This window comes from Urocampus carinirostris, chromosome 2 (assembly GCF_059441175.1).
Source record: "Urocampus carinirostris isolate Australia breed hairy pipefish chromosome 2, RoL_Ucar_1.0, whole genome shotgun sequence".
Classification (NCBI taxonomy): domain Eukaryota; kingdom Metazoa; phylum Chordata; class Actinopteri; order Syngnathiformes; family Syngnathidae; genus Urocampus; species Urocampus carinirostris.
Genome location: NC_142350.1, coordinates 35,677,604 through 35,697,629, shown reverse-complemented (window position 1 = coordinate 35,697,629; position 20,026 = coordinate 35,677,604). Strand labels below are relative to the sequence as shown.

Below are 20,026 nucleotides of genomic sequence, written 5' to 3'. Positions count from 1 at the left end.
GGCAACGTCTCAAACACTCTTCTTTATAACGCCATTTCGGGAGTTTGTACCTTGACAAAAACACATGAACATGTGTTTGCGTTTACACTAAGGAAACTGTGCTGAGCTTCTAAAACGCTGTTTTATTTTTATTATTTACTTGTTAATGTTTTGTACGTGTATTTAATCAGTATTTGATAAGTTGGTCACAGGAAAGATATTTGTAGCCATGAGTTCAGCTTCCTTTCTTCAAAATTTCAGTTCTTCAAACTGCAACTCTCAGAAAATCCCAGTGGAGCACCTGGAATACGATTACATTGACAATTGTAAGGATGCCAAATACCTGGAGAAAATCCTTTTATTACTCAGGTAATTCTTGTCTCGACATTACAAATGTTCACATGGAGCTCTCTGGTAGGTTCCACAGGTCCTTTAAAACAAGAACTAACAGGGTCAGGGACAGTTTTTCTCCAGCGCAATCACCACCCTAAACAAGTACTCAGAGACAGTGAAAAGTATGTATTTTGTCAGTTGTATGGAAAATTGATTTGCTGCTAATTGAAATTGCACTACTTTTTGTTGTACTGTTGTTACTAATCACTACTTTTTAAAGTCTGCAACACCTAAAGCCCATCTTTTATAAAGAAATCTAAGTTAAACAAGACGATATAAACTGAGACTAAGAAGAACAATGACCGGTGGAAAGGGAAAAATGTTAAAAAGTCAGCGAGAGAGAAGCTCAGTCTGACCCGAACATAATGATTGATATCTTAGGCCCTCCCAAAATGTGCATCCGGTCAGGTTTGGGCTCTCTACCTCTGCCTATAGTTTGTGAAACTAGTGACGTTTCCCAAGGCTCGCAAGGAGGCCCTCAGACGCCAACTTGGAATCTAATTGGCTAAACCAACAGCTTTCTTGAACATTGATATTACATTACACAGCCTTCAGGAATCTGTGTGACGGCCTCCTTGTTGATTTCTCAGCCTAGCAACAACTGATGGCTGAAATGTGACTGGGTAAATGCTTGAAGACGCAATGAAAGGAAGCTGACAATTATCTAATAAACATTGGACAAAATACAGTTAACATAACAAGATTAAGATATTTTTATGCCACCAGAGAAGGCCTTGCAAGCCCGACAACCCACCAAAGTTGTTTTCTAATCCTGTTGTATGCAGGTCTGGCAGGGAAGGCATATTTCCCCATCTGATCGAGTTCTGCGCAAGCCGACTGGAGAAACTGAACCCTCTCAGTCGAGCACTGAGAAAGGAGAATCCTGTGACCACGTCTTCCAACCTTCCAGCAGATGAGTGGAGCCAAATTGCGGATGAGTTGAGGGTGCACCATTTTAATCATTCAATTATTGCTGAGGATATGTCGCAAAAAATGTTACTCAGGCTTTGATTTGCAGGTTTGGCAAGATGAAGCCAAAGCGACTGAGACTTCTCTAAAAAAACAGGTTGTCTTTGAGGATATTGCAAATATAAACATGCCGCCTGTAAGGGGGTCCAATTGCTCTGTCCCACTCAGCGGAGTAAATATGCATGCTTTTTTCTGAAAATTATTTTTTTTAGTTTTTTTTTTGAGTAGATTAAAAAAATGTATTACTTGCACAGAACGCGGCTCAAAAACAAAAGCGTCCCAAGCCACGAGATTATCGAGAATGGGACAAGTACGCTTATTCAACATTTTTTTTAAAACCACATGGACTGAAAACCAGAAACACTAAGAATTATCTGTGCAATGTTCTTCTAGGTTTGATGTGGAGAGAGAATGTAAGAAAATTGACGGCGATATCGTTATAGATGACCAGCCTGCCACCACAATTGCACATCCTCCCACTAAAGTGGATTCTTCATGTAAGTCAATTTTACTTGTACAGCGTCAAATGCATCCCCCTTTACAACTCTTCTTGTGTCTTGCAGCGCTGACAAATGAAGTGAGACAAATTTTGGCAGAGCGTGAGAAAGATAAAGGAAACGAAGCTTTTAGAGCAAAGGATTATGAGGAGGCAATCGCATACTACTCCAGGTCAAACTTGAAATTCAAATTTCCTTGCAACATCCTTTGCCTCAGCTTGTCCAAAGCAATAGGCAACGTGTTTTACCATGTAACAGGAGCATCGCCATCATGCCTTCGGTGGCTTCCTACAATAACAGAGCCCAAGCAGAGATCAAGCTCAAGCAGTGGCAGAAGGCTTTTAACGACTGCCAGAGTGCACTGGAGCTTGAACCCTGTAACGTCAAAGGTACAAAACACACATTTGGGATATGCCTTTATTTCAGTGTCAAGTTCAAATTAAATATCATAAGTCTGTTAATAGCTCATAGAGACCAGAACATACACCACCTTGAATCTAGAAGTATTTTTCTTTGTTTTCTGATTTTTTTTCCCTCAACATGCAAAGCAACAATAGATTGGAGAACCTTTGCATGAATCAAGATGTTGTGATCTGGTGGTGATCCTTGTATAATGCGTGTAAAATCAGCTTAGAACTGTTTAGTTTGTATTCTCATTTGTTCCACTAATTGATATTTGTGGCAGTGCCTTTAATTTAAGCTGATGATTTGAAACTAAACTGTACCAGTGACATACAGCCTTTTTTGCAGTCAAGTGTTGGGATGGGATAAAAGTGTGCATTTCCTTTTAAAGGTCTAAATCTAACATACCAATAAATCATTTCATATGCACACACAATCAATTTGAAATTGTCTTTGTTGAAATTCTTGAAGGAGGTCAGATTTTTACTCCCTCCATGTGTCTGAATCAAGATCCGGGGCGCAAGACTAGACTGGTACAAATAAGCACAGGAGGAGCAGTTCCATTGAGGTTTTTATAACGATAAAACAAATAAAATAGCTAAAACAGAATGTTCTGGGCTTGTGAGTACAAAACAAGGCTGTGTGGTTTCACAATTTCATTTTCAAAATGGCTGAGGATCATTAATATAACAAAGGGGAGGAACACAGCAGGCTATAACAGAAACAAAACATAAATCAGTGGAAAATTCCAGCTTGACACAATTTTTTTTTTTGTCCAGACTGTGTCAGACAGGCAGTGATTAAACTCAAGGACTTCTAACTTAAACATCATGTTAAACACTGTAGGGACTAATTATAAAATGAATGAATGGGTATATCAAGGATTATGGTAATTATAAACAGTTACTCTATATGTATAATCATAAGGTGGATTAAATGCGACTAAATGAAGGTGATGTAGATGGATGAAAAAATAACAAGGCTATAGTTGATCATGCATACAACCATGACTATATATATTCAGTGACACATTTCAATTTTACAACATTCTCTGAAAAAGCATCCATCCGTTTTCTGCACAGCTTTTCCTTACCAGGGTCGCGGGGGTGCTGAAGACTATCCCAGCCATCTTCGGGATAAACTGGTTGCTAGCCAGTTGTAGGCCACACAAAGACATAAAACCATTAACACGCTCAATTTTACTTATTGATAATTTGGACCCACTAATAAACCTGACATGCATGTTTTTGGAATGTGGGAGGAAACCGGAGTGCCCGGAGGATACTCATGCAGTCATGGGGAGTTTATGCAAACTCTGCGCAGGGAGGCCGGTAGTTGAAATTGAACCCTAGATCCCTGAAACATATTTTTCAAAATTGTACACATTGGGTTTACAACTGAAAAAAAAAACAATGAGGATCCACGTTCCAAAAAAAAAAGTTATTTTCCCACTTTGTCTCTGTTATATAGATTGCTAACACCTGTAATCGATTAAATAAGTACAGCATAGAGTTGAAAAACATTTTTTTACATAACCTTGAGGTAGTCCTGTGCCTTAGTCTTCTCTTTGCAAATGTTTTTTTATGTAACCAAAAAATGTACACATTCTTCTTAAGGGGTAACGTAGAAGCTTGTCCACAAGCAAACAACATAGAAACAACTTGTCAGCCCTTGTTGACCCCAGTTAAACTTCATTCCAAAAAATCCAAAATGGCAGAAGGTAGAGTTGCGCGAGCTTGAGCGCCCAAATCAGTAAATTTCATCTGCATTTATTTGTATAGCCCTTAATCACAAAGAGTCTCAAAGGGCTGCACAGACCATAGATCATTGCAAACCACAGACTTATTACACCATCCCCTGATCTAAAACATACATGAGGGCGATGTTGTGATTACCTAAGTGAGCCACCTGGGGTAATCATCTGGTGTGCTTCCTGATTGGATAGTGTTCCCCACTTAAGCTGTCAGCGTCCAGAGATGGACGTTCGAGTGTACTCCTCGTATCTCTGAGTGTGACTCCAACACACAAGGTACCCAAGATTTCTCTTGCCTGATTCATGCCTGCCTCTCGTTGCCTGACCTATTTCTGTTACAAGTTTTACGACCTACTCTCCCGCCCCGGCCACCAACTTACCCGCTACGTTGCACCTTACGCTTTTCACCACGGAGCTGCCGTTCCACCCGAAGAGGCTTTCGTCCAGCAAGAGCCGACGTCCCAAGCCTGTTCCAACGATCCTTGTCAATAAAAACTCTGAAACTGACGCAATTGGATCCGAGTGTCCGTTCTGGTTCATGACAGGCGAGGAAAAACTTAAAAAACTCAACATGAGGAAAATGACGAAACCTTGAGAAGGGACCGCACGTGTGGTAATCCCCCTTCCAGGATGGCCAGGCTGCAATGGATGTTGCAATAACAAATACTACACAGATATTGTCAACATAAAATGTAGGTTATTCATATGTTATAGAACTGCAGACAAATACTGCGTGGAAATTTCATCCCTCAACTTCAGACACAGAATTTCTCTTAATATTGCTTTTCTGGAACTGCAACCAATCACTAAAATCCCCCTGTTTTGACATTCCAGTTTTGCAGGGCTCTTTTGCCAACCAGTTTTGCCCTTGGTCATGTGACGTGAGTAAACTGAGCCACATAGGTATTGATAATCATAATACTGTGGCAAAACCGTATGGATCACAAACTTTTTGAGTTTTTCCTTGCCCTCATGTAGGTTTTAGATCAGGGGATGGTGTAATAATAGTCTATGGTTTGCAATAATCTGTGGTCTGTGTAGCCCTTTGAGACTGTTTGTGATTAAGGGCTATACAAATGAACATGACTTGACTTGACTTTTTGGGGTTTACCCCAAATGTATTTAAGATGCACCTTTTACCGTTAATATGCCTGGAATCACTTCTTACCTGTTACTGGTTGTCAATGAAAAAGCATGCGAGAAGAACCTAAATAATAGAAAGACTTCGTATATATCTTTGCAGCGATGCTGCGTCGAGCTGCTGTGCAGAGTGAAATGGGAAACTACCAACAAGCGATTGAAGACCTGAATGTCGTGCTAAGAGAAGAACCACAGAATCCCCCAGCCTTGGTAAATTACACAGCTAGGTTGTTTGTTTAAATGTCTAACATGTGAACACCAACCAGAGTAATCAGTTTGCAGAGCTATTCACAGATACACCATATATTGACATACACCATTACTGGAATTTTTTTTCCATCATGGGTTCGGTGCAAACAGAATACCGCTAGCAATGACTCCAAACACTTTTATTGCAGTTCAAAAACATTTCAAACATTGCCAACATTGCTTTAGCCTTTGTCAAATCAAATATTGTCAACAGCTTAACTATACAAATTGAATGTTAGAGCAGTTTACTGTATTTTGCATTTTTTAGTGTAAATGCTACCGTGCTTAACCACTTTTTATCTAACAAATGCTACCATGCAAAAATTAAGCCTCCTGTAGACCAGGCATGGACAAATGCTCTTGAGAGCTACTCTATATATTGAGGAACATCTGATATTAATCATCAGCTTGTGTGAACTTGCCAAAATAACCCTGTCCATCTGAATCGTCTTTATTGGAGGAGAAAACCCTCCAAAATATGCAGCACTGAGCCCAAAGTGGACCTGATTTGCCCAAACCTACTCTAAGGGCATTTCCCGAGAATAATTGAACATTTTGTTGTTGATACGTTTAAACTCTAGTAAACAGTCAAAATAATGATTTTTTTTACTTGCAAGGAGGACAGGGAGGAAGCCTTTAGATAAGATACCCCCAGCCACAAAAGCTGGAGAATATTGATTTAAGACATTGAACTATGTAAGAATTATAACCTGCACAATTAGTTTTTAAAGAAAATTGGATAGGGAAAGTAAAATTAAACCAAGCACATAAAAAACCGGAGTGCACTGAGAAAACCCCCTCAGTCACAGCTTTTAGCAAGAATTGAACCCAGGATCTCTTATACTGTGAGGCAGACATGCTAACTAGTGAACCATCTTGCCCGCCTCATGCTATCTCTTTTTCAATGTTTGATTTGATTTAACCTTATAACCAAACTGAAAAAACATTTAAAATTAAAAGACAATAAAAATAAACAAAACATGCCAGGGGTAATATATAAACTACACAAAAATACCAAATTTCATTTCATATGTGAATTTCCCTGCAGGGATGAATAAAGTATCTATCTATCTATTTTCAAGCTAACCCCAACGTGGTACAATTTAGCATTCCATTGCTGTTGACATTACATTCATATCTGGTCCTGAACCGTTACTGTTACCCTACTGTTACTATTTGAGTTACCTTACTTTAATTATCATTCAGTGTTGCTAGAATCTCGTTGCCCAAGGCTGTGAGGAATCAGTGTTGTAAGGTAGGACTTTCCTCAATTGTACAGTTTTGATTCACTCGACTTCAATTTGATTCTGATATTTTGAATTTGATTCATATTGATTTGATAATGATAAAATACACATGTCACGAGTCAAATAACACTTTTTGGTTTAGCCGTCAATCACAAAAAAAGTCTCAAGGGCTGCACTGACCACTGTTACAACATCCCCTGATCCGAACATCTAATATGAAATTAAATGATCTGCATTTATATAGCGCTTTTCAAGTCAATGACTTCCCAAAGCGCTTTACAATGTGCTCCACATTTCCCAATAGCGGCCTTGCAGCGATGTAAGGCGCTAACCTGCTTATTGGGGGTGTTAGGGGTTCAGTGTCTTACCCAAGGACACTTCGACATGTAAAACGGACGAGCCGGGATTCAAACTGGGATCCTTTGATCCCAAGACGAGCGCTCTACCTCCTGAGCTACTGGAGGTAATAATAAACTACTTGTCGATCATTTTTACGTAATGTTGAAGCAGTAAATGATTTAGTGTATTTGTTGTCTTGATACAATTTAGTATTTAAAGACAAATTTGTCAAAAGGTTTTGGTGTCAATGTGGCACACAGATCTCGGCGTTTAGTTATAGTTGCAGTTACACTGTTTGTCCTCTAGATGTCACTGTAATTTTATATGACGTTCCCCGTAAACACGAAAGGTCCAGCGACCCTGCAAGTGGTGATCATAAATTGTGCTCACCTTTTGATGACGTAATCCCGTTTTTTATGCGTCATTGTAAATTCTGATGTGTTGAATTATTTGTGATGTAGCAACTTCTATTGGAAACCACAAAGAAGGCTACAGAAGTGGAAAAAGGAAAGCCGAGAAAAGGTAGAAAAATCATTATCCAGGAGGTGCTTGAAGAGGAGGAGCAAGAGGAGAGCGAAAAGACGAAGTTGGAACAAACTGGTAAGCTTTTTGAACGATTACAAACTAAAATGCACACTCTGAACACTGCAGTAGATCATATCTCTAAAATTCTTCATGGTTGAAGTCCCAATAAAGTTTTTGCTTCAGCTGGTCAGTCTTCATTTCAAGTTCAACTACTCCTCTTGGGGCCGTACTCTAAATCTAATGCAGATTTTATAAACAGATTTATACGTTACATTTACTTTCAAACATTGTTACAAAGCAATTGAACTTCAAGTAGTTTGAGTTTGAATCATACAGAAAACCATAAATCAAAATTGCTGGAAATTTTTGGCAATAAACTGACAAAATACATAACGCAAACAGCTCAATCGAGGTCTACCTAAAATTAAATGATTGTATTACAATCCATTCAAAATGTGCCCCCTTGGTCACATAGTACCGGTAATTAACAGGAAGGCTCAATCCCCCCCTCCTAACACGCCTCATTCAAATAATGATGATCCTTGTCTGTCTTCTGTTGAGGTTGCTCCTTAGGTTATAGTTTGATTTAGATCTGTTGGAGGAAAACATGGAAAGCACTTGTCTCTACAGTACGGAACATTAGTTTCTAAGTTTTATTCAGTGACATTGCCCTTGTGAAATCATTTTCAAGGGAATAATCCCAACCATTTTGGGTAATTAAATAATAAAATTATATTGTCAATTGTTTTAGTATTTGATACAAATGAATGAATAATGAAGCTTTGTTTTTTTAACCATTCAAAAACACAAAGGTGAGCAAAAATCAAGCAACATATTTGAACACAAAATGTCTGGTCAAAAAGGTGAGAATAGTAAAATAAGTAAAATAATCATCTTGTGAAATTACAAATGAAGACAGTACGACGGTTCACCCTTGTTATATGTTATTTTTCTCATTTTACATTATATCATTCAAACTTGAAGTAACTATAGACATCTTGACAATTTGCAAAAAATCTGGCAAATAGGAAAGTGGCTATCTGCATGGACAGAATTGCTAATCATCATGCTACCAAAGAAAGGAAACCTACATCTAAGCTTTGACCAAAGACAAACATAAGTCTCATCAACCATGCTTCCCTCATTTTTTCTGTACAGTCAGTATTTAGGGGAAATAACTTCACTAACCCCCGTTTTCCTGATGATATAGCCTATCTGGCATGAGGAACAGGAACACAGAGATCTGGTCAATTATCTGAACCAAACTCACACCCAGTATGGGATGGAAATCACAGAAAAGACAAACGAAGTGACCGACAACCCCCATGGTATCACCATCAACCACCGAGAGCTTTAATCTGTCACCAAATTCAAATATCTTGGAGCTGTCTTATAGGATGAGGGGTCAGAACCAGAAATCATAACTTAAACCCATCTGGAGAGACAACAACATAGCAGTGAAGTCAAAGATCTGATTCATGCAAGCGCTGGTTACTTCAGTCTCCCTCTACGGTTGCGAGACATGGCCTTTCACAGTAAAGCTGGAAAGTAAAATTGAGGCCATAGAGATTGGATGTTACGGGAAACTTCTGTGCATCAGTTACATAGCCCATGTGACCAACGAAACGGTGCGCATCACCATCAGAGGAGACGTTGGACCCTACGAAGAACTGTTGTATAATGTGGGAAGACGAAAACTGCTGTGGTATTGTCATGTCACACGATCACCAGGACTGGTCCAGATAATTCTCCAGGGCCCAGTTCAAGGGGGCAGGAGGAGGGGAAGAACGAAAAAGAACTGGGCTGACAACAATAAGGAATGGACTGGTGCCGACTTTACCACGACCCAAACGCAGGCCAGGAACTTTAAAGATGGAAAGAAAGCTGTTCAGAGTTGTGTCCTTTATGGTGCCCGACAACCCATGAAGTTAAGAGATCTGTGAACCATGACCAGGACAGTATAATTTAAGGTGTTTTTTTGTGAAACAAAAAATAATGAAAAACTGATTCAAAGGCTCCAGCACCCCCGCAACCCTACTGAGGATATGCGGTGCAGATAATGGATGGATGGATGATTCAAATATAGAAAAAAAAGAAAAAAATCTATTTTAAAGTTTACCCTTTGAATTTATATCACAATTGTTCCTGTTGAAGACCCAAGATTACCGATTGAGCCATAAGGAAATGTTACTTTAATTATCTGATCAAATTGCAACAGATTTGCTAGGTTTTCCGTAGATTCAATTAGGTTCACTAGGCAACATTCGTGATTTTAAACATTTAATCTTGGCTTGCAGTCAAATCTTATATTTTAATTCCTCCATTGTTTTGAGTTTTTACAAACCTGCTTTACATTACAATTACAAGAAAATATAAAAATTACTTATGAAATGTATATTCTTGGGTGGGTGGATGGATCCCTTAACCATGAGGATCGTAAGGGCACCATTTCCTGTGGTGTGTCTTGGGCAAGCACAGCCTGGTGGTGCCCATCCCTCTCCAGGCTAACAAATCTTTCCACCAAGTCTTGAACCGGGATATTAGATCATTTATTTACACATGGCAGTCTGCAATTTTTGCTGGTGTGTATGCAGCTTTTAGCTGCTCAGTACTGGCAATATGTTAATAGCGAAATATGATTTAGATCCTGTATTGGCTTTAGGTATAGACTGCAGTGTTTTGTAAGCTTTAAATAGTGTGTGAAAGTCTGCCCTTTGGTAGCACCTTAGCGTCACTCTGACTGCAAATCTCCTCCGGTAAAGCCATGTGACATTCTAGAGTCCACACGCATGTGTTTTCCTCCTTCCCACTTGCTAGTGATGAGTTGTTCGTGAACAAAACGGCTCTAAGGAGTGAACAACGAGAACTGGCTCCCTTGAAACACTCTCTTCCGCTCTTTGGCTTTCGCCTTGTCTCTTTCTCTCGCTCGGTTTCTCTGTTTTTCTCTCCCTTTTATCTTCCTTTCTTTTTCTCTGCTCCCCTTTCTCTCGATGTGTCACGTTCTCTGCTTCCCTCATTTTCTCTGTCTTTTCCCTTTCTTTCTTTCTCTCCCCTGCTCTTATCCTGCCTCTCTCTCCCTCTTCCCGTTTTTCTGTATTTCTCTTTATCTTTCTCTTTCCCACTCTTCTTTTTGTCTCTATTTTTAATTATTTTTATTTTTCTCAATTTTTGAACTCTCTGATTTTCTCTGTCTCTGTCCCTCTCTTTCTTTGTCTCTATTTTTCTTTGTCTCCCCGTTTCTCTCTTTCTGGCATGGTCCCCATTTTCCCCTCTTTCTTTCTCTTTGTCTATCCCTCTCATTATTTCTGTCAGTCTGCCTCATTCCATCTCCTTTTCTTTTACTTTTTTTCTCTTTCCCTTGCCAGCTCTTTCCCTTTCTTTCTCTCTCTTTCTGTCCTTTGCTCTTTCCCTCTCTTTTTCTGCTTTCTCTCCCTCATTCTCTCTCGCTTTCCCTGTCTTTCCATATTTCTCTTTCTTTCTCTTTCCCACTATTGGTCTCTTTTTAATGATTTCTCTCTTTCTGTCTGTCCCTTTCTTTGTCTTTATTTTTCTCCCTGTTACGCTCTTTCTCTGTCCTTTTTCCTCTCTTTATCTCCATCTCTCTCTCTCTCATCTCTGTTGCTTGCTTAGTATAAACAATTTGAAAGTTTAAACGAGGTAAAAGCTCACTGTATATTTGAACAATAACGGCTATTGTAAAATAGTAGTAAAATACATTTTCGAATTAATGTTGTATTATTATCGGTATTATATCATTAAAAACGAAAACTATTTTATAAGGATCCAAGCCGAAAAAGCCGCTTCTCCATAATTAGCCGAAATTCCCATCACTACTTCCTGAAACTGGTCTGTGGCGTCACGTGAACGCTAAACCTCCCCCACCGCTGATGTAACCGCAGACTGCTTCCTGTGGGCGTGCTTGATCCCGCCTATGTCTTTTCTCCCGCCCGTCTAGGTTGTCCGCTCGAAGGCAGGCAGAGCGCGGGAGGGGACGGCTGCTCAGACATGGGCAACGCGCAAAAAAGGCCCCACGGAAAAGGGGACGGGGCCTCCGAGTCCGCACACCCCCACCACGGACACTGGAAAACAAAAGGCGGCACCGCGGACAAGTACAAAATCACGCAAGAGAGCAAGGATAAGGCGGCCAACGGGACGGTCAAAAGGGCTTCGACGACCTACTCTCAGATTGAGCAAAGCAAGGAAACGCCGGCCGCAACGAATGTCGAGCAAGCTGTCAATTTGGATGCGCTTTGCGGGGCTCTCCCCTTATCCCGCTTAAAGAACGAAGGAAACCTGCTGTTTAAGAACGGACAGTTTGGGGAGGCGCTGGAAAAATACTCGCAAGCCATCCAAGGCTGTCACGATACAGGTGAGTCTGAATATTTGATTGCTTAAATAATAAATGACCTTGAAGTCAGAATTGGAATGATCTTTTTTAAAAATATTTCAAGCTCATTGATAATGTCTATCTTCGTGGTGGTTTTGCTCCAAATGGACGTCGTTTCTGTTTTAGCCTCAGCTTGCCGCTAAGCCGCCAAGCTCAGGTTTGTCCAGGTCACGTGACTTCCGGGCAGCTCCTGTCAAAGTGGATGCGACACTTGACAATAATAAAAATGAAGGTGAAAAGAGGCTTATAAACCTTTCTTTGATTTCATTCAAGCTTGGACTAAATCCAGCGACTATTTCAACAGTCGACTTGGCACCGAATTTTAAAAGAATTTGTGATTTTTTTTCAAATAATTATTACCCTCTTTAAAAGTCTGGTACGTATCCTCAACAAGTTCAATATTACATATTTTCTTTATTTAGTCTGTGTCACTGTTAGCAATGCCCAACTGAGTACAAAGAGCCTTTATATATTATTTTCCATCGCGTCTACCTGATTTTACCTTACTCCTATCATCGGTCTTCTGGCTACGAAAGCGCTTTACGCTGAAGGAAAGTTGGCAGGGGTTTTGAATGGTGGATGTAGGGATATCATGCGTGTGGTCGTCCAGTATGAAAATGGTGAAAGTAAGAAAAGGACTGTTTCTCTAAATGACAACCCAAACCCCCAAAAAGATGAAAAAAAAAGTTTATTGGAGTGCATTAAAAGATTTTTTACATACTTGCAGCCTCAACAAATGGAGCTGCCATGATGATTTCAGACAGAAGATAGCGTCAGCAAGTAGGCCATTTTGAAATTGAATACACTACCTTTAAATTTAGCATGAAGTTGATTTAATTATGTGGAAAACTATAATACAAAAGAGACAATGGATACAATAAAGAATATAGTAATACCTCAGTTATCGTAGTAATGGGGACAGAATCCCCCGCGAAAAGTAAAAATCCGTTGCAGTAGGATGGCACCTTCATAAAAGCAACCGAGGGTCAAACTTACCTCGAGATGATGTCCTTGCCGACTGAGAGTATACGACTATAACAAAATAACTTAAGATCTACAAATAAAAACACAGAACACACAATTACAGTTGAATGAATGGTCTTTATTGTCATTAAACAAATAAATCCTGAAAGCGAGGAAATAACTCAAAAACCTCAGCATCAGGAAAATGAAGAAACCTTGTCGTGGTTTCCCACGAGTTGTCGTCTAGGTCATTCATTTAATGGAAAATGGATCTGGCGTTCGTGAGATACAGGCTTGGCAGGGTTGGCTTAAGAGAGTGGTAAGCCTTGCTCTAGCAGTAGGCTGGACCTGCAGCACTGCTATTGCTTTCTTACCAATGCTGCCTCAATCCCTTCTCGGACCTGATAACAATCTGCACAGCACCCTCTGGTGATTACCATTTCTAGCTTTCCTCAGAGTATGATATAATTGATGAATTTATTTTCAATGTAACAGGCAGCTAAAAGATGTTTGGCCCCATGCTACGCAGTTTGCTTTTGCGACCACTTGTGCGCCCGCCCTCCTGTTTGACTGACAGCATACACCAGCCAATCACAGTCGCGCACATAGCCACGCGCACTAAACACACAAAGCCCTTCCTAACCATAATAGCATTTTCTGTTTGTTATCCATCAGAACACATTGCTCCATACGTTGATATTAATGACTACTAGGACAAATCAATTACGGAATCCACGACGCAGTGAACCAGCGATAACTGAAGCCCCGAAGCAGCAACGGGTCGCTGTACATATTTTACTGTACATAGTGCAGATTTGTACAAAAACTAAAGAAAAATCTAGTCGAATTTCTCTATGAAATTGTTTTAATAAGTAATATGAACCAACTTACACTAAAGAATAGCTTTATCAACTGTAAAAGAGATTTTAAGTGCACCTGATAGTCAAAATAAATAGAAAATCCTTAAACTTTAAAAAATTCATCCGCCCATAATCTGCATCGCTTATTTTCAGTAAGGTCGCGGCGTTACCGGAGCCCATCCCAGTCATCTTCGGGCAGTGAAGGCTCAAAATTGAATGGTCGCCAGCCAGTCGCACGGCACAAAGAGACGGACAACTCATTTGCTTATTCACACCTAGGGACAATTTGGACCGGCCAATTAACCTGACATGCGTGTTTTTAGAATGTGGGAGGAAACCGGAGTGCCCGGAGGAAACCCTACGCAAGCACGGGGAGAACATGCAAACTCCACTCAGGAGGATTAAATCCTATGAACGCAGAACTGTGCCACGTATGCGCTAACCACTCAGCCGCGGTGCCGCCCCACTATGTCAAACCTTATACTGATAAATTAAATTACATAACATTAATAAATGGTAATGTCTTCAAACAGATCACCAAAATTTATTCAGGAGCACAATATTGAAAAACCTACAAAACAAAAATATACAAAATAATTGGTGTGTGTGTGTGTGTGTGTGTGTGTGTGTGTGTGTGTACAATGTGAATGAATCGGCATATGTTTTGCAACATAGCTTTTTGATGCGCTACCAAGCAACTGTCCTATGCCTACATCTCTTGCTGGTTTACTTGTGCAAGAGTCACTATCTGCACCAAGGACTTCAATTTGGGCTTGGCATTACAGGGAGTGCAGAATTATTAGGCAAATGAGTATTTTGACCACATCATCCTCTTTATGCATGTTGTCTTACTCCAAGCTGTATAGGCTCGAAAGCCTACTACCAATTAAGCATATCAGGTGATGTGCATCTATGTAATGAGAAGGGGTGTGGTCTAATGACATCAACACCCTATATCAGGTGTGCATAATTACCGTATTTTCCGCACTATAAGGCGCACCTAAAAGTCTTGTTTTTTTTTTCAAAAGCTGACCATGCGCCTTATAACACAGTGCGCCTTATATATGGCTCAATATTAAATTTGCAAGGTCTCGCAACTACGAGAAACAGCCGCCGACTCCATTTTTCGCGCTGTGCATACTGGGAAATATTAAACGATTGGTAGTTGCCGGGGCTCGTGTTGTATTTGTTTACTAAGTGGCAAAATGGCTACCCCATTAAACTGCTTAATTCATATTCAACAAATACAGTATTTGTCTGAATCCAGGGTTATGACTGGTGAAGATGTAAAGCACAATTTACCTTAAACAAACGCAGAATTATTCAGAATGTCACGTTTGAGAGAGAGAGAGAGCGAGAGAGAGAGAGAGAGCGAGATTCTCTTTCATACGTGCATTTGTATAAGAAAATGGCTCCTGTTAAGAGACACGCGTACAACGCCGAGTTTAAACTCAAAGCAATCAGTCACGCAGCACAACACGGCAATAGAGCGGCAGCGAGAGAGTTAAACTTAAATGAATCGATGGTACGGAAGTGGAGAAAGGATGAAGATAAGCTCCGCCAAGTAAGGAAAACTCAACAAAGTTTCCGTGGCAATAAAGCAAGATGGCCAGAGTTAGAGGAGACACTTGAACAGTGGGTTGTTCAACAAAGAGCGGCAAGCAGAAGTGTCAGTACGATAACTATACGTATGAAGGCAACAGCGCTGGCACAAAAACACCGGACGTGTTGGATGGCCCATTCACTGAGATATGGTCAATTCGAACACAGCAGAAGAAGAATTCGAGGGATTCGTCGATGAGGAGCTTATAGAGTGATCTTTGTTTTTCTTTTGTGTGTTTACGTTTTACATTTTACAGTTATTATGTTATTGCTTTGCACTCGTTGTTTTTGCACATTACGAGTGTCACTTTATTGCGATTGCACTAACGTTTCATTTAAAATAACAGTATCAGACGTTTTTTTCTTTGCGTGTTGACTAAATGGACAAAAAAATAAAATGATATGTCGATGTTGTTCAAAGATGTGTCACGAAAATGCTTTACCTCAGAGAAAATAATAAAACGGCTGTTTATTTATTTTGGGAGTGAATGGAGTTGTGGAAAGCTTGTTTGTTAATAAAGTTTGACCTTTTTGAATATTTTGTTGACATTCCCTTGAGCGTGGCAACATCTAGAGGTTGCATAAAGTAACTACATTCTCTACTGTAGTCAAGTCGTCACATTTATTTACCGTAAATAGCCCTTAATCCCAAAAATGTCTCGAAGGACTGCACAGGATTACAATTACAAAATTGTACAATTACCTGATCTTAAACCAGCATGCACTTATAGCGCCTTATAATGGGGTGCGTCTTATGTATGGCATAAGTTTTAAAATATATCATTCATTGAAGGTGCGCCTTATAACATGGTGCGCCATATAGTGCGGAAAATACGGTATTAGGCAACTTCCTTTCCTTTGGCAAAATGGGTCAGAAGAGGGACTTGACAGGCTCTGAAAAGTCAAAAATAGTGAGATATCTTGCAGAGGGATGCAGCACTCTTAAAATTGCCAAGCTTCTGAAGCGTGATCATCGAACAATCAAGCGTTACATTCAAAATAGTCAACAGGGTCGCAAGAAGCGTGTAGAAAAACCAAGGCGCAAAATAACTGCCCGTGAACTGAGAAAAGTCAAGCGTACAGCTGCCAAGATGCCACTTGCCACCAGTTTTGCCATATTTCAGAGCTGCAACATCACTGGAGTGCCCAAAAGCACAAGGTGTGCAATACTCAGAGACATGGCCAAGGTAAGAAAGGCTGAAAAACGACCACCACTGAACAAGACACACAAGCTGAAACGTCAAGACTGGGCCAAGGAAAATCTCAAGACGGATTTTTCTAAGGTTTTATGGACTGATGAAATGAGAGTGAGTCTTGATGGGCCAGATGGATGGGCCCGTGGCTGGATCGGTAAAGGGCAGAGAGCTCCAGTCCGCCTCAGACGCCAGCAAGGTGGAGGTGGGGTACTGGTATGGGCTGGTATCATCAAAGATGAGCTTGTGGGGCCTTTTCGGGTTGAGGATGGACTCAAGCTCAACTCCCAGTCCTACTGCCAGTTTCTGGAAGACACCTTCTTCAAGCAGTGGTACAGGAAGAAGTCCGCATCCTTCAAGAAAAACATGATTTTCATGCAGGACAACGCTCCATCACACGCATCCAAGTACTCCACAGCGTGGCTGGCAAGAAAGGGTCTAAAAGAAGAAAAACTAATGACATGGCCTCCTTGTTCACCTGATCTGAACCCCATAGAGGACCTGTGGTCCCTCATCAAATGTGAGATTTACAAGGAGGGAAAACAGTACACCTCTCTGAACAGTGTCTGGGAGGCTGTGGTTGCTGCTGCACGCAATGTTGATCGTGAACAGATCAAAGCACTGACAGAATCCATGGATGGCAGGCTTTTGAGTGTCCTTGCAAAGAAAGGTGGCTATATTGGTCACTGATTTGTTTTTGTTTTGTTTTTGAATGTCAGAAATGTATATTTGTGAATGTTGAGCTGTTATATTGGTTTCCCTGATGAAAATAAATAATTGAAATGGGTATACATTTGTTTTTTGTTAAGTTGCCTAATAATTATGCACAGTAATAGTCACCTGCACACACAGATATCCTCCTAAAACAGCTAAAACTAAAAAAGCCCCACTCCAACTTCCAAAATATTCAGCTTTGATATTAATGAGACTTTTGGGTTCATTAAGAACATGGTTGTTGTTCAATAATAAAATTAATCCTCAAAAATACAACTTGCCTAATAATTCTGCACTCCCTGTAGTTTAGGACCAAAACATAAGTTTGATGTGATATCGGGGAAAGGCGCCGCCAATAATTCTGTCCTATGCGTGAGCGTTTCAGAAGAGAACGTGATTTAACACTTTCTGCATTGCTTTTATCGTTCGATTTAAAAAATAATAATTGATAATCACATGATATTGGTGGGAACAAAACAATGATTGCTTGATTTTGGTAGGAACCAGAAACCTGTGTTTATGGCAAAGCTCCGCCTTTTGGCACGTTTCTCAGAAAAAAATCTCAAGCGCGATTTGGGTGTCATGTCTAGAAGTGACAGCTTAATTTATGGATAGTTTTATCTTTTTTTAAACATTAACCTATTTTGAAGACTGATTTTGACAGTTATTTATAACACAAGTGCCTCTTATTGATTCCAGTTTGACAGTCCAATTGCTTTGACATGTTTATGTGTTAAGATAATGTCCATGTATGTACTGATCACAGTCTATTTATCAAACTTTACAACATAGTTGTACAATACAGCTCCCGATTGACATAAAGTACCAGTAAGCAGTTGGAAATGAAAGTATGTGATCATATCATTGGCATGTTGTTTATGACTTCTCTGGAGGTGGAAAGCAATTGCAGGAACTAGAAAACAAGTTGAAGGAGTGGTTTGACAAGTCTTGCCTTGCTTCTTTAGAGTCTGTCACACGTTGCGGAACTAAAGGTTTTATTTGGGAATGTGTAGAAAATTGATAGAATAAATTGACTGGTCCCTGTTTGGATTAAAAGTTAACAGTAATATGAATGATGTTCTGTAAATATCACTGTCCACTCTGCTCTCTACATTGGAGAAAGCTACCCAAAGCATGCTAGCAAAGTCCTGACTTAACACTAGAACGTGAGCTGTTTGATGAACAAGGCGGTCGACGAGGCGACGTTCAATAGATTGGTTTGTGCTTACAAATTGACAACTGAAGGAACATCAATGACAAATCAATTCCTAATCTGCGCAGATCGATGTCAAATCATGCCGCTCTTTTTCAGGCAAACCCTTTCATATTTACTGTACATACAAAGAAGATCAGACACAGAGTACATTTACATTCAGCAGTGAATCCAACTGAGATCAAAATTAGTGTTTGAAATAACGTCAGCCCGGACGCCCGGGTCGTGCATCTTTTACGTCGGGCGTACAACTTAGAAAACGTCTCCGCCCGGGTGGCCGACAAGTTTTTTAAGGGGAAAAAAAGGGTTTTTTTTTTTGTTTTTTGTTTTTTTCCTCAAATGAAACGTTTGCTTTATTCCGGTTTCAAAATCTTCGTTACGTTAGGAAATTTCTGAATTTTGGTTCGTTTAGCAATTTGCAGCCGATCAGAAGGCCGCGTCGAATACCTTTGTATTTCCAGACTTTCCCAAGCGTTATAAGGTCGTGCATTTGCATATCATTTTCCAAAGTAGATGCACAGAGAACACAGAAAAATGGAGAAGTGGTTAGGAATCAAGCCAAAACCTCAGCTCTAGAAGGAAGATTCAAAATAAGCAAAATTTACGACGCTACAAAACGTAAAAGTACATTAAAAGCATTGTGGAAAGAAGAGTTCACGTGGCTTGTAGCAGATGACGCAACGCAAACATTGCATGAATGAAGATGAGTAAATACAGGTGCATACTGATGGTCGATGGAAAACAGCGATGTCATACATCCAATTAATGTTGTAAGCAGATTTATAAACTTAAATTTAAAGTATTGTTCTGTTATATATTCTGATTATCAATCTTTAATACTTTGCAACAATGTTTTGGGGTTTTTTTTTTGCGTTTAATCGTCTTATTGTGTTTCAAGTTGTAAAAAATGGGGCAGGCAACTTTATGGCTGGGCAGGCAGCTTTTCAGAGTTGTCTGCCCGGGTGTCCGGTAATTTTTTGTCATGAGTTTCAGACATTGTCAAAATTCAGATTTTTGGACCAATTAGAACTACGGGTAATCGTTTACATGGCTAGTGACAAACGAACAATCTTGTATGCAAGCTGTTTGAGAGTAATCTTATTGTAAGCCATGCAGGAAAAACGCAACTTCTGCATTTGACTTTTACGGTTAGATAAAAGATGTTCATTTGTTTCATTTGTTTGAAGCCAGAAACTTGAATTTCAGTATGATCGACTGCTCTCTTGTTGTTTACATAACTTGGCCACGTTGAAGTTGTAATTTTCAGGAAAATCCTGGTTTTTATTTTTGTTAGTGCTGCCATACTTTTAGGAGGCAGTGGGTTTCTTGTGAGATGTGAAACAACATAGCATTTCACCTGATATTTGTGTCAACCCTGGTCAGTTTGTACCATTGTTTAATTCATTGGTAAATCGAAATCCTTTTCATAATAGATAGTTGCAAACAAAAATAAAGACACAAATATAATTGGATTTGCATGTATTTTATTTTTCTAAATACAGTATGCAGTCAAAGAAAGAGTTAGAGGTTTAGGTTTGGGGGTTAGGGTTTATCCGTAACAGTCTGCAGAGGCAAGAATTTTATCAATTATGGATATTCGA

At 39.8% G+C, this 20,026-nt stretch overlaps 1 protein-coding gene across 4 annotated transcripts in view; it reads left to right on the top strand.

The window, feature by feature from the left end:
* Positions 1 to 34: 34 nt before the first annotated feature.
* Positions 35 to 20,026, top strand: part of spag1b (sperm associated antigen 1b) — a 33,761-nt gene continuing 13,769 nt past the window's right edge. The window contains exons 1-11 of one of the 4 annotated variants that reach the window (XM_088326327.1): positions 35 to 305; positions 398 to 494; positions 1,158 to 1,317; positions 1,391 to 1,438; positions 1,596 to 1,651; positions 1,735 to 1,838; positions 1,905 to 2,010; positions 2,097 to 2,227; positions 5,237 to 5,343; positions 7,430 to 7,568; positions 11,449 to 11,862. In XM_088326327.1, coding sequence (XP_088182453.1) covers positions 209 to 305; positions 398 to 494; positions 1,158 to 1,317; positions 1,391 to 1,438; positions 1,596 to 1,651; positions 1,735 to 1,838; positions 1,905 to 2,010; positions 2,097 to 2,227; positions 5,237 to 5,343; positions 7,430 to 7,568; positions 11,449 to 11,862 — 1,459 coding nt within the window. In that variant the 5' untranslated portion in view covers positions 35 to 208. Of the gene's footprint in view, positions 349 to 397; positions 495 to 1,157; positions 1,318 to 1,390; positions 1,514 to 1,595; positions 1,652 to 1,734; positions 2,011 to 2,096; positions 2,228 to 5,236; positions 5,344 to 7,429; positions 7,569 to 11,448; positions 11,863 to 20,026 lie in introns of all 4 variants that reach the window. The other 3 variants (XM_088326325.1, XM_088326326.1, XM_088326324.1) reach the window with 3 other exon arrangements.